We start from the raw sequence: 14890 nt of genomic DNA, 5'->3' as shown, positions 1-14890 counted from the left end.
TTAAGGGCTCAGGAACCCTTTACAGGTTTTTTGGATTAATTAGCTGATTAGAGTGTGACACTTTGACACACCTACAATACTGAACCTCTTCTAATTTTCTGAGATTTTTAATTTGGGGTTTTCATAAGCTGTAAGCCATAATCATCGAAATTATATCAAATAAAGGCTTGAAATATCTCACTTTGCATGTAATGAGTCTATATAATATATTAGTTTCACCTTTTAAGTTGAATTACTGAAATAAATGAACTTTTGCACGATAAGCAAATTTTTCGAGTTTCACCTGTATATCATAATATGACCACCATGCCTTTTAAACTGTCCATCTGCCTTATTCACATTAATATACATGTGACCTAGTAACCTATCATAGCTAGACAGCTAGTCTAAATGTCAACATGAAATTTTCTACTGGAAAATCTATTACATTTGGATATCTGAATGAGAATGTTCTTGAAAGTCTTTAAATAGACCAAAACTTAAATATAGTCCAGTTACAATTATATAAAAAAGAGAAAGCACCAAAATTTCACATCTGAGAAGCGGGTCTTTGGTTGATTTTGGTAAATTATAATCTATTACCCAAAAACTTTGATCTAAACCTTCTTTAGATCAGGACACAATACCACCTTAAATTGAATATGGTAGACACAGCACCAACACTTTTAGGGTTGCCTGGGAATCCACTAAAATCTGTTGTTTTAGCTACTTTGAGTAAACATCTACATAAAAGTATTTTATTTTAGTAGTAGGTTCACTGCCAATAACCAACCAAAATTAACATCAGAAATAGACAAAGCCTTATATCCTTCCTGTGCCCTCCACCTATTAGTCAGAGCTCTGACTCTATACTGTTGTAACATCTTCTATAAAAACAAAGGCAACAAATTTTTTTGTTGTTGCAGCGATTCAGCGACCATGATCCAAAACAAAGAGTGCCGCCTCTCTGGCTCTGTGTAGCTGTTGGCAATGGGCCAGCAGGCTGTGTGCACTCTGCATGCAGGAGTGAGGTAGCTGAACAGGTTTGTCGTCCGAGCTGCCAACACAATCGAGTCTTCTGTGGGCCTGGGGCACAGACGTCTACACTTCAAAGACCATCTGCTCTTCACACAGTTTCACTTTCCTCCTTATTGGAACATCCAGTATTTCTAACGAAGATGTTCTGCTCTTTGGGGATTGACTGGTTTGACTGGAAATTGAGGTTGGGCCGATAGACGAAGCCAATGTCCATTGCCGACGGCTGACAGATCACAATGTTGAGCCGGTGTCGTGATTATATTATTATTATTATTATATATACACCATCTAAAATAACTTCACCTAAAGTTTGAGCTTCTTAATTGTGAGGATTTGCTGCTTTTCTTTACATTTTGGGCAGATTAACCAATAATGAAAATAATCTTAATTTGCCGCCTTGATGTCTTAATACCTTTTTTGCCTCTGCCCCAAACGGAGTCATTTAATGTTAAGTATCTGCCAGAACAGAGTCCAATCCCATATTTATATTTCCTTACATAATACAGCTGCAAACTCCACAGTTAGCCCAAAGCAGGCTTACGTCAAAATGACTATAACTAATCCCATTTAGATATGTCTGACGGTTGAATAGCTCTGCATTACAACTTTCCTTTGATGTCTTCTAATTATATTTGGTATTTGTCATCTCTTCTTCCTCCTAGTGCTTCTGCTGTCATAGTTTGAGTGTATAGAAAGAAGATTAAACAAGGCGTTAGCTTTTCTGACATTTTTTTGTTACATTCTTATGAATGTGGAATGAGGAAAGTTTATTCCACTGGACTGAAATGACAGTGGTGGCGGCAAACAATTCAACACTCTGAATCTGTTACTGTGGATGGAAATGTGAAGAATGGGATGAGCTTCAGCGCTGTGATGTAGATCCTGTAATTGTTACTGAGCGGAGGAGAGGTGATATGGAGGGGGCTCCTGCTGTGGTAAAACCTACCATTTGACGCACGAGCTTCATCCACATCAACAAGATGAAGTCATAAGTTAAAGATAAAAAGTTACACAATACAGGAACTTGGAACATTTAGGCCAATTTCATATCTTGTACATCCCCTGTGCTCCCATGTCATACACAAGCTGTAGGAAGGAAAGACAGAGCAGATGGTGGGAGTCATAACTGCAGCATTTTCAGTATCTACAGTAAAGTCTGAGGAGTGACAGGCTCTGCAGGAGAGAAAACCTTAAATAATATAAAAATGTTAAACAGGAGTTATTACTTTGACAGCTAAAAACTAGGGGTCCAACTAACCACTACTTTCATTATTACTATTAATGTACAATGTTTTGTTTTGTCAAATCAACAGTTTAAAACTGAAAGTTTACAAATATCTTTATATTTCAGCAGCTGGAATCAGAAAATGTTTGGTGTTTTTACTTGAAATGTTTATTATGAATTGAAGATTCATTTTCTGCAGCACAATAAATAACATTTTCCTTTATTTTATTTACTATACTGTCCCATGAAATACAACTCTAGCAGTACCAATAAGCAGGACTACGGGTCAGTCCTCACATTTCATTAGCTGTTAATTGCCTTTATTGATAACAATCTAAAAGGAAATGAACCACAGCTCAATTAAATCAAACTGCAACAAGCCCATCATGCGAACAAGCCTACAGCTGGACTCCCATGGGAAAGGAGTTAGTGCTCATACTGTATCATAGTATGAACACTTCTAATCAGACTCTGGGTACTATATTAGAGAAGACCGCCAGTGATCTGCTGGCTGTACAGCTGCTGTCAATGACTCAGGGGAAACTGCAACCGGGACTGTTCGACCAATGACCTCATGGGATGGCACTCGGCCAAGCTCAGAATCAGCAAAACCAATCAGGAGCAGGTAATCACGTTATCATGTTTAAGAGGCGAGTGAAGACAGGGGAAAGGGTTGCTGTTAAATAAAGAAATTAGCTCACTTCTGGGCAGTTCATGTCAACTGGGTATAAAAACACATCCATCCTACTCTTGTGATGTTTTATTTATTAATCTCTTGGTGTTGTGCTTCCCTCTGTGGTTCATCTAGAACCTCAGCAAGCCGATGTATATTTTTCTTCAATCGGTTAGAACCTATGCTAAAACAACTGTCATCATTATTGTTCTTGAACTACCAAAACAAACAACATACTGCTAATTTAATATGAAAACTTGCTAATTCTAGTCTCCGCTGGTACCTTGCAGGACAGACAAGCAAATTAAATATGTAAAACATTTACTTCTAAATCATGTGGGGAGAAAAGCCACGGCCCTCTGAAGGGAATTTTCGACTCATACTTGAAGAGGATCCAGGAAAGGCTGAGTCTATTCTCAAGTGGAAAACTAGGCTGTGAGGGTTTACCGCCAAAAATACATAATTTTTGCACTAATGGATCTCTCCTCTAGGCTGAAAGCATGGTTTATGACCAAAGACAGCTTCCCGACTAAAATGAGGATGAGAGCAAAAAAAAAAAAAGCGGGGTGTGCCAAATTACCACTTGAAAACAACCCTCTCCACATTTGGGGGCTCCATATTCTCTGGCACAAAGTTAAAAGCGAACACCAAAATGGAAACAGATGTTGAGCAAGCGAGAGCTGCTCCACACTGCTGTGTATTCCATGTGTTCATCCATTCTTTCTTTCTCTCCCGCTCTGTCCTCTTCTCGGGCCAAACATAACGAGAATGGAAAATACCAGTGAAACAATGGTGGTCGCAGTGGAAAACTGTGCCGTGAAACTCTCTGATCAGTCCCAACCCATCAGGATGCAGCTACAGTGGACTTGCAGTCAGGAAACTTAAAAATATGACTCTCATAAAGGACAAAGGGCACTTTAATAAAGCTGGGCTCCTGGTTGCAGAGGATCACGGCAAGGTGCTTCCTAGTCCTATCAGACTAACATGATCAAACACAGACTAGATTTAGATTTCCAATTTTAATATTCAGGTGGTGCTAATATTTGTTATCCTTAAAGTTACAGAGACACAGAGCAAAACATTGACAAAAATAAGGCAGACCAGTACTGCGATTGCTTTTGCACAAATGGTACGTGTTTGTTACAACCTGTGCTACATCGGACAGGTTTATGAACAGCTATTTTGTACTAGTTGCTAATATCAGGTTTCTCTCACATGCACCCTGATGTGTACAGCGAGTTGAAAATACTGTACAGAGCCAGAGCGCTCTGTTTAGGAGAAAAGGCTGAACTATATTTCGCAAAGAATAAAGTTTGGATGACCATGGAGTGTGTGGGAGAATACATGCTGTTGGGTTGTAGACACTCTTTCAAAAAATGTCCCTTTAGCAAAGGAAACATACGACCAGGTGAATTGTTAAGATAACAAAAGAGAATAAATTATGTTTTTTAATCTTCTCGTCTGTAAATGTCAGAAAATAGTGAAAAATGCCCATTGACAATCTCTTCACAACTGAGGAGTTGGAACTAGCTAACGTTTAGGCTTTCTGCTTGCAAAATGACTTTGTAGCTTTGACCATCATATTAATTGATGAACAAAAAAGTTGCTAATTAATTCCCTGACTAAACATGAATCAAGATGTTTATGATAATCTGACCAATACACTTTATGTGTGTAGATGCCCATGCACACTCACAGAGATGTTTCCATTTCTGTACCTTCTTTATATTGCTGCAGCCTTCCTTGATAAATTAGCAGACTTAGCCATCCAGTCTACAAAGTCATGTTGAAGTTTAGCAGTTTCCTCAATTCAGAACAAATTTTGGAGCTGGCCTTTGTTGACATATAATCTATTTTTTTATTAATACTCTGTGATCAAGCCTTATACATAAAATTATTGACTTTCAATAGGGAAGAGGTATCGTTTGAGGTCTATGGGGAAATACTTTATGGACTGAAAGTCATTGGTTAAAGGTTTTAGTTTCAGACAATGCATATTCACCACAGCCTCAGTCTGCGGCCCGGCTTAAGTAGTTTCATAACTTTGTTCTAAAATCTACATCACTGACTCACACAACAATAACTCATATCAATTATTTTGACAGACTGTCTATTGCGATATGAGTGACAATTATAGTGGGAAAGGTAATTTTGCATTTCATTTTGCTGAAAAAAATGTAAAATTATCTAATTTTTGCCAGGGTCTGTACCAAACAAGCATGCTCCCTTACGTGTGGAGAATATGATTCGTAAGCCAAAACATCTCTGTAGCACCACAATGCTTTATTTATAGTGGTATGCAGTGATACATTTTACCTTTATCAAAAAGTTGCAGCTCCTGCAATTTGGATATTGCGCCTGGCCATATTGTGATTTTGGTAAAATGAATTAATTGTTCATCACAGACTAGATGCAACTAGAACTGGAATACATACTAACTGCAATGTTTTAAAGAAATGCTGGTAAATACTGGACCAATCTGAGTACATAAACAATTCATAAAAAGGTATAATAATGACTGAGATCCTCAAAGTCCAGCAGCCTTGGTAATACACAGGGGCTTACATCACTAGAGTGTTAGACCAACCAACCTAAAGCAACACAGCTGACTGACGTTTCCCTTTATTCTGATGCTTTAAAATGCTCCAATTAGTTGTTTTACAATGCTGTTCCATTCTTCTGCAGACAGCTTTCTAACATCTGTTCCTCGTTTTTTTGTGAGAGAGGATGTTGCAGCAGCAGCAAAGGGAGTGGGGGGGCTTAGGGAGGAAGGAGGCAGGCGCTTTCTCCAATCTCTGGAAAACGCAAAGCAACTGAGGAGGAAGTTGTGAGAAAACATCCCATTTTACGCAACATTTTGGCTTGATGAATTGAAAAAAAAAAAAAAAAAGAGAAGAAGCTGGGAGTGACGATGTCAGAAAAAGACACCGCTGCCAATAATACATCACGTGAACACCCACCACCTGACAAAACTGCTGGAGAGCTTCTTCACTCTGGAGTGGACCCACCCACTATTCATGAGGTCTTCTCCTATTTACTAGTAGGTGAAATAATAAAATATAGATTATGAGAGTTAGGATGTACGGCCTGATGTGGCTGGTGGGAGAAGAAGTGTGAGCCCTGTCCAGCTGAGATGATTCATAGACTGGTCGACGACAGAAAATTAATCAGCAACAATATTGTTAAAGACATTTTTAAAGCAAAAATGGCAAAAAGAATTCACTGGTTTCAGCTCCTTAAATGTGACTTTTTGTTGGTTTTCTTTGTCATCAAAATATTAAACTTGACAGTTTTGGGGTGTTGGCTTATCTGAATATGTCAACTTGAGTTTGGGAAATTGTGAGAGGCAATTCTATTATTTTCTGACACTTTATGGCCCAAACAATTCATTGATTAAGCAAGTAAATAAGACTAATTAGGTTAATTACATCCCCAGTTTTCTGTCCTGCCAATACTAGCTGATAAAAGTATTTCTTTCCAGATAAATAGGAAAGTATGTTACAGTATGATGTACTGCATACAATAAAAATGAAAGCTGGGGTGATGTCATAATTACGAGATAAGATGTCATAATTATGACATCTTTTCTCGTAATTACGAGATCCTGATCTCGTAATTTTTTTTCTTTGGTGAATGCAATGCGCTTCCGTACAGTGGCAAATGAAGTTACTGGCACAGACTTTATTAAATATATATTCCCTTCTTCCTACATAATTTATATAAAGAAAACAAGCGCTAGAACAGCTTGCTCCTGCCCATATGAGCTTACCACACTGGTCAGTGAGTTTATGTTTGGTTTCCTCCCCGGCTGGCCCCAGCTTTCTTACAGACAAAAATAGAAAAGCAGCAGGCAGCAAGCGGCTAGCTGGTTAGTTATGTTACCGTTACTGCTGAGTCGCTTGTGTTATCAGGCTGCTAGCTGGTCACTTTTCCGTGTGATTAATAAATAACCACTAACCGGTACAAAAGCCTGATTGTCATCACTCACCTGAACCGAGGGGAGTCCTTCAAACATTCCTCGAAATCCACAGTTATCTTCATTTTGCCGCAGTGAGTAAAACCGCAGACTTGCGCTCTCTTTGATTAAAGACAGTAACGTTAACTAACGTTAATCCAGGCTGAGTCTTTCGGGCTAATTAGCTTGTTTGCTAACGTTACTGTACCCCTGTCCGACTAGCTGGCTCCACTCTGTCACTGCTCCGCTAGCCAGCTAGCCTCAGAGGCCAGCAGCTACGATGAAAAAGTCGCGGGAATGCGACCATAAACGACTGTATGTTGAATGTGTGATTGCCCAAAACGCGACAAAACTATTATCAGACGCGGCGGTCAGTCCTGAAAACAGAAAGTGTCGTCCGGCGGTAGCTAGGTCATAGCAGCCAGTGGGAGAGGAGCTTTTCTTCAGCGCACACACACTACAGCCAAACACACAGATCGTCTATACTGGGAAAAGAGGGATGACAATCTAGCGCGCATGTGCCTGCTTCTGCAATCCAGTTTATGCAAATGAACTCTGGCCTGTTTATTGATTTTATTTTTATTTTTTTTTACAACAAACATTAACAGAGAAAGAGTGGTTGGTACTGGCAAATATACAGTCATAAAATAAAAGAATACAAAAATAATAATAATTCATTAAATTTTAACAAAGGGCGAAATGTCACTTAGTAGCACATTAAGTAGTCAACATTGTGAATTCAAATAATTTCTTAGAGAGAAAAGAAGAACTACCTGAAAAACCTAGGAATTTATAATCTGGGTTATGAGGAAAGTTAACCCTTCTGACAAACTGATTAAAAAATGCAACACCTTACATTATTTATTGGATGAGCCCTTTAACTTGAGTCTATTTTTATTTTTCCATATTTAACCATCAATGACTGTGTTCGATGATGTTGGCTGGATATTCTCAGGGATTTATATCTGTCTGACACAGATGTAAACTGTTTTATGGGAACCATTGTGGTGGATGTTTTCTGTAATTTATAATGTTGAACTCTGTATTCGTTCTGTGTTTCACTTTCTCCAAATGTTTGCAGGACACATTTTTCCTTTAGGTGTTTAGGTTCCCACTGACGAAAACGTAGGAAGAGCGATCCCTCTGTCGTCTCCTACGCGATCTCTGTGTCAGTTGACAGGCGCTTCCTGATCTGATGCATTGAAATTACCCTTGACGCTGCCTGGACAGACTTGGACGTCATCCTCATTTCTTAATCCACCGTATCTTAAATTGTAGATTTCATCGAACAACCATTCGCCACGTACACAATCAGCACGATCTTAAAACGTTAACGAGAGGAATGCATTACTCATTTGACATTTCATCCGAGGGTGAAACAAATCTCTCGACCACTTGCGTTGAAACGCTGTTTTGCGTTTGAATAAAATTCATTCTTAGCTGTAAACCCACTGCAGACCAAGCATGCAGGATAATCCTTGCACGAACAGGCTTTATCCTATTAGAATTACTAGAAATCCAACAGGAACGAAAGATGTGTTGTGAAACAGCGCGATCTGGTGGTAAGAGAGACGCAGTCATTTCAAGCGAGAGGCCGAAATTAACTGTTTTTCAGTCCTTACAATTTTGAGATTGAAATACTAGGGCCAGTAGTCTGTGTTCAGTGCTCTATGTCTATATATTTAAGTTCACAACATACTCTTAGACGTTTCTGTCTTACAGGTGTCTCCATTCATTCCCATATAGTATGAAAAACAATAAGTAGAGACATACATTAGATAAACCATCACAGGGAAGGTTATCTGCTTTTACAGATGGCAAAGTCACATGTTTGTTGTGTGGTAAGGCAATGCAGACCTTTTTAATAAAGTGGCACTAACATTAGTGACTCACATTATCACTTTTACCTATAAAAAAATATTTTAAAGTCTAACAAGACTAAAAATATGTTTGTTGTGATGAAATACCTAATTAATTTCCTTACTTTTGTAAAGGGCTGAAGGGCTAAATAGATTTCAATTTTGGAAGGATACTTATATTAAAGTAAAAAGGTACTTTTCACATCACTACCAAATTAGATGCGGATTAGTTTGATAAACTGAATGTGTATGGATTTGACTCATTTACGGATTAAAAATATGGATTTGTTGTTTTGCGATGATCACAGACTGGAGAGTCACTTACAATAGCTTTTCATTTTAGTCAGTGAATGCCAAGAGAAGAAGAGAGGGAAAAAAACCAACAGAAAAAACAGAAATGAAAGAAAAAAAGTCTGCCGTTTCTACAAGGAGACGTGTTGTAATTCCAGTCTTGTAGAGGCTTTAATCAGACAGACATTGTCAGAGATATCTGCACGGTTGGTGCTGATCTTCTGCATCACTCAGCTTTAAGGTATCCGACTGTTCAGATCAAACACAAGTCACAGCCATTGTTAGTTACTAACAACATTTGTTTAATGACAGGAGACAAAAACAAAACAGAATAACAAACCAACTGATGATTTCGAACATGCCAACTGGAAATACATAAACATGGATTTTGACATCTGTGTCATTTTGAGACAGACACACAGTCCAGAGTCACAGGGCTCCCTAACAGTCTGTCATCCTTAGAAAACAAAACAAAGTGGTGCAAAAGTAAAAAGCGAGACACTGGACACGTGAGGCAAAAGAAAAACGGCACACAACAAAAAACCTTAACATGGGGCATAGCCTGTTCATTTTACACACATGTACATAAATACGTAAGAGGCACATTTGACAGGTAACAACCACCGATGGGGTGATCATGTCAGTTACGTTTCGGACGACGTTGTCCTTTTGTCTTAAGAGAAGATAAACCGAGCGTATCCGCTTCTCTGCCGTTGTCTTTTCTATCGGTTTACAAATAAACCAAAATTAAAAAAAATGTATTTCAAGACATAACTATTCCTGTTTCTTTACAATAATCGTGTGATAATAAACTGCTTGAATGTGAGCTTGTTGATTGGTGGGAAATAGTCGAAAGGAAGTTGCTTTAAACTTTAACGTGGAGACAAAAAATGCCACCGAAGACTAAATTACAAGAACTAAACCGCAAAGGGACGTCTGCAGAAGTCCGTCTGTTGGGTCTGTGATCCTGTGTTTCTGTAATACAGAGCTCAACACAGTGAAGAATTAAAGGGTCTGAAGAACATTAAGAGATCACAACACTAGACATACTCAGAGTTCCAACATACTTTTCTCTTTGGGCATTTGGTTCTTCATTCAACTGCCAAGTAAAACCTTCCAGTGTGTAGCTGAGGATCACTCCCCAGAAACTGACAGTCAACAACATTACCATTGCAATTTATTTATTTATTTTCATCAATACTTTTGTCAAATCAGTTTTTTAAGACTTTGCAGTAACTTTCTTGACACTTAGGAACCCAAGACATTACAAAAACCATTCACCTCCAATAAACCTTAGTGGTTAACTCCTTTCCCCAACATCCGCTTCAACCAACTTGTCAGTAGCATCAATGGCAACTCTTTCACATTACCAAGCTGCGTCGTACACACTTAAGTACATCAGACAACATTAAATAAAGTGTATTGAAGCCAGGTGAGAAATTAAAACACAAACTAGATGATTGTACTTTCCTCAAGAACTTCTTCACAAATTCTGCCTGGTGAAGCTCTCATGCAACGAGAAGTTAAATACGCAGGTCGTCTGGGCGCGAGAGTACAATGAGCGCTGGTTGCTTCTTTGTCTACCCTACATAAGAGCCTGGCGCTGAAAGCTGTAGCCTGTTAAACACGGGACACGGTCCTGTTTATCAGTAGCATGTGCTGTACTTCTATTTTAAAGAGCTAAAATGGCCAGGAAAAACACAGGGGTCATAAGCCTGACTCAGTCTTGACTAAACATTTTTAAGATCTTCTTTCACAAAATAAACTGATTGATTGATTTAAATGCTTTTAAAATTGCCAGAATTTGAAATGAGGTTTTTGCTTGTAAAGAGAGAACGTAAAATAAGACATCCTGGGACAATTTAGCCAATATAATACGGACCATGTGTGTTGTTTCACTTGTATTGTTGGTTGAATAATGATTTTTTTTAATAATGTAATTTAGATTACGAAGGTTATGTTTAGGAGCTACTGTTCGACCAATATATAGCTCCTAAATTGTCATACCACCATCATGCTAATGTCAACAACTTACCTGAATTACCAGGTAAAGTCACACAAACAAAAACCTACAAGTGGTCATCAGTGTCCAACTTTTGTCACAAAACACACTGAAAGGAGAAGAGAAAATGCAAACAGAGTGGTGGGTCACAAAGCAAAACAAAAATAAAAGCCATCTGAAGTGCACCCAGTATAAGTGCCGTCGTCATGTCTCAGATATGCCTTTAGTGAGGCCGTTGGGTTTCCCCTGGTTTCCTCCAGGGCTGACGTACTGGCTCTGCGGCCTGGTGACTGTTGAGCAGCCAGACGGGAGCCCTGCTGGGTTTTTTTGATCCTCCTTGCAGAGTCAGAATCAAATATTCTTCAGTGCGACGCCAGTTCAGAGGAAGTTGGAGTGGGGGGGGGGATTCTTGGCAACAGGAGAGAGAGGAAGAGGAAGGAGCTTCACTTGTGTGTACTGATTCTGGGAGTTAAAAACCAGTGTGTTTTAAGGTTATATTGCACAGTTCTAAGGAATAGTAGAGACAGACAGGTGACCAGGAGGTTATTGGCTGCTGAGGGTTGTTATATGGGTGGTGAAGCGGTGTCTGCTGTACGGCCCGGCATTAAAACACAGAGCGCAGTGGCATTGTCTTTCTGCATCTTGAGCCGACACACAGGGCTGAAGGTAGAAGAGGGGCCTCATCTACGAGTCCAGGGAATCAGCTGGAGGACGAACAAGAGACAAACATGCAGACACACATGAGAACAGAAAGATCGACAGAGCTAGAAAAAAAAAAAAAATCAAATGTAAATTTTCTGCACTTTGTACTTTGATCCTCTAAACGGGGCAGCTAGTGGAAATTGAACCGATTTGTGATTAAACACAAGACACTAGCTAGTAGGCTACCTAATTTTACTGAATGCAAAAATGTCACCACAAAGTAGGGTAGGCCTACTTGCTCTGGCCCTTGCTCTGCATGAAGAGATGGCTAAAACATGTAGAGCAAGATTGCCATGAGATTTTGCGGGCGAGGAAATAACTCGGTGAGGACGCATATCGTTTTGTTCAAGAGCTGAGATGGCTCGGTGTGGTGTTTGTCCCGCCCCTCCTGCACTGTGATTTGGCAGCTGGGTAAAAAGTGACAGTGACATGCACTGCGTTTTTTCCAAAGTTGAACATTTTTCAACTCTCGGCAACTGGGAAAAAAACGGCCAGAACGTGCCAAAAACACGCTCAGTGCCTCATCACGCTGCTGACGTTTTTACCATGTTGTAAAAACGTGGAGCTCCCATTGCAATTAATTGAAAAAAAAACAAAAAACCCTGGCCTCAGTAAAAAATGTTTTGGTGGACACAGGCCCTTAGAGTGCATGGTTTCCTAGATTGGCAGCAGTACAGATCAAAATAATTTTAAACTAATCAGTATGCGTTAACTAAAGCCTTTTATTATAACCCAGCCTGCTCATGTACAGAGTGGGTTATAGCGCTTCATTTAAATAACTGGACCTCCTGCTGATGGACAGCTTTACGAGTAAATGAACTACAGAGCGGCACAAACAAAGAGCAGCCAGCAGTATAATCTATAATAACGACATCCACACTGACAGTGTGCATCAGTGCGCAAAGCCATTACTTCTGAATCTCTCCATGTCAGCTATTATTTGCAAGGTGTACTACACCACTATGCCTCTTTGAATACACTGGAAAAAAAAAACACTGTTTGCCTGGAAACTGTCCAAATTATTTATCCCCCATGTGCAAGAACACATCCTCCCTCTCCTCACCTTCCTGTGGTGGGTCAACATTGATCTCCTCCGTTTCCTCCCTCGCCTCTTCTGTGTCGTCCCTCATCTCTTCGTCCACGTCTTCGTCCTCTTCTAGCTCGCTGGCAATGAGCTGGCGGGCCAGCTTGATGTTCATGCCCTCGTTGTAGTGCATCTTCCTCATCATCTGAAAATGCTTCTTTTTGGCTGTGGAGAGGGAATACATTTCAAACCACTTTAACTTGCCAAAAGCAATGGGTGCATGCCGAATTTAGGTCGGTTAATTATAATGTTGGCAAAGTACAGATATTCTGGTAATAACAACAATTAGGTAAAAAAGGAGGGTGTGGCATAGACTTCATGTGAGGCTAACAAAGGCCATGCGAAGGCTCTGTGTCTAGAAATGTGAGTGACAAATGTGGCATTCAGGATTTGAATATACACACATCTGTGACAAGTGGAGAGGCAAAGCAAACACTGAAGGTTGCAATGAGGTCACTTCATCCTGGCACTGCAGTGCAGCTCTTCAGGCAGAAGTCAACTGGCAGAGCCATTTTCACTTTGACGACGTTTGTCTTGAAATGGTTGCACTGGCATATATCTGCTCACAGAGTCTGTCTTGTATTTTGTGTTGACCTCCTCCCCACACATAACTTAAAATAATTCATGTAAAACATCCTCTTCCACCTGAATCAGCATGTCTCCATGCAGCGCTAAAACTGGTGGCACAAGTTGGCAGGACTAGAACTGTGTGTCAAGAATTGCTGACGCTACAGCCCTGCAGTTGGATTACATCGATCAGGGTGCAGTTTCCAGACTGTTCTGTGGCTTTTACCCGCACAGTTCAGATATAAATATAAAAAACAAGCAAGCATGGAAACTCTGCAGGCACGATGCATCAGCGCATGTGTGTGCGCTGATGCAGCTGAACTGACATCCCTGTATCTGAGAAAAAGAGGTGGGGGTGTGTGTGTATGATGTGGGCATAGACGGCAAAGTCAGAGAACGGTCAAAAGCATATCGACTGTGTGTGTGTGTGTGTGTGTGTGTGTGTGTGTGTGTGTGTGTGTGTGTGTGTGTGTGTGTGTGTGTGTGTGTGTGTGTGTGTGTGTGTGTGTGCGTGCGTGCGTGCGTGTGTCTTAAAGGAAGTCAGCATAAGGTCAAGAGCATACAGGACACTGCATCCCTCTCCACCAGCACTTTGCATTTAGCCACCCTCACAGCTGCAGAGGACACTTTGTATTAAAGAGTCTTTGTAGACTGTAAACAGGTGAACTGAGGCACGCCCTCGCTGGCACTACTAACAAAAAGCTGTACCATGGATACTGATATACGCCTCTTTCGTTCAGCTGTTGAGTTATGACTGTGATGCCTTAATGATGACACAACACCACCCTATTGTCATATAAAGATGACAATAATCCACCGACACAAGATCAATTAAGGCTCTAGTAGGTATGGATGTGATCAATTAAAAAATAAAAAAAGAGGAAAAGGATCTCCATGTTTACCTTGTTCTTCAGGAGTCATCTCATCTTCCTCCTCCTCGCTGCTCTCTTCTACTTCCTCCTCTTCTTCTTCTTCCTTCATGAAGCGAGGCTCTGAGCCCTCTGCTGCTACCAGCCTTGAAAGAAGATAAAAACAGACAGAAAGGGACAAGAATAATTTGTGTAATAAGAAATTTCAATTAAAGAAATGCCTCTTTCCAGTATTCCCATTCACATTGTGATTTTCCTCTGTTGTGTTTTCACCATATTAAATGACCAAATAGAAACAGGAGACCCCTCTTAAAGTCATTGTGTGGTGATTAAAATAAAAAAACTTCTATGGAGAGAAACAGACATGGGAGGAACACAGATGGGAGAGATATTAGGCGAGGGGGAGGAGGAGTGAGTAGGCTCAGTGAGATGTGAGCGTGTGCGAGTACTCAAGTGCAAGACAAAAATAACAAGAGTTACTATCTCACCATCGCTCACACTCACTAAGAGCTTTAACAGCAGAGGAGAAAATGAATAATGGTTTACGGCTCAATGGATGGTAGTGAATCGGTGCAACTGGCTCCGGGGGAAGCTCCCATTTACTGTACTACTGCACTCCAACAAACTGGCCTCATTCACCCAGAAA

The 14890-nt window shown here is 40.1% G+C and overlaps 1 protein-coding gene and 1 long non-coding RNA gene across 2 annotated transcripts; both read right to left on the bottom strand.

Annotated features, from left to right (window-relative positions):
* Positions 1–5179: 5179 nt before the first annotated feature.
* Positions 5180–7365, bottom strand: LOC119887262. Its single transcript, XR_005441641.1, has 2 exons — positions 6904–7365; positions 5180–5728 (listed from the first exon to the last, which is right to left on the bottom strand). It is a non-coding gene; the product is annotated as an uncharacterized LOC119887262 (long non-coding RNA).
* A 1933-nt stretch (positions 7366–9298) lies between these two features.
* On the bottom strand, positions 9299–14390 carry LOC119887263 (protein phosphatase inhibitor 2-like; the record flags this gene model as incomplete). Its single annotated transcript, XM_038698137.1, is given in 3 exon segments — positions 9299–11726; positions 12788–12973; positions 14278–14390. Coding segments are annotated over 3 exon segments (319 nt in total), but the record flags the coding sequence as incomplete, so codon positions are not given.
* Positions 14391–14890: the final 500 nt, after the last annotated feature.

This window comes from Micropterus salmoides, unplaced genomic scaffold (genome assembly GCF_014851395.1).
Source record: "Micropterus salmoides isolate LMB-PRFRI ecotype aquatic unplaced genomic scaffold, ASM1485139v1 Ms_hic_scaffold_4099, whole genome shotgun sequence".
In the NCBI taxonomy this organism is placed as follows: Eukaryota; Metazoa; Chordata; class Actinopteri; order Centrarchiformes; family Centrarchidae; genus Micropterus; species Micropterus salmoides.
The sequence above is the reverse complement of the archived record's forward strand: the minus strand, read 5'-3'. Positions and strand labels throughout refer to the sequence as shown.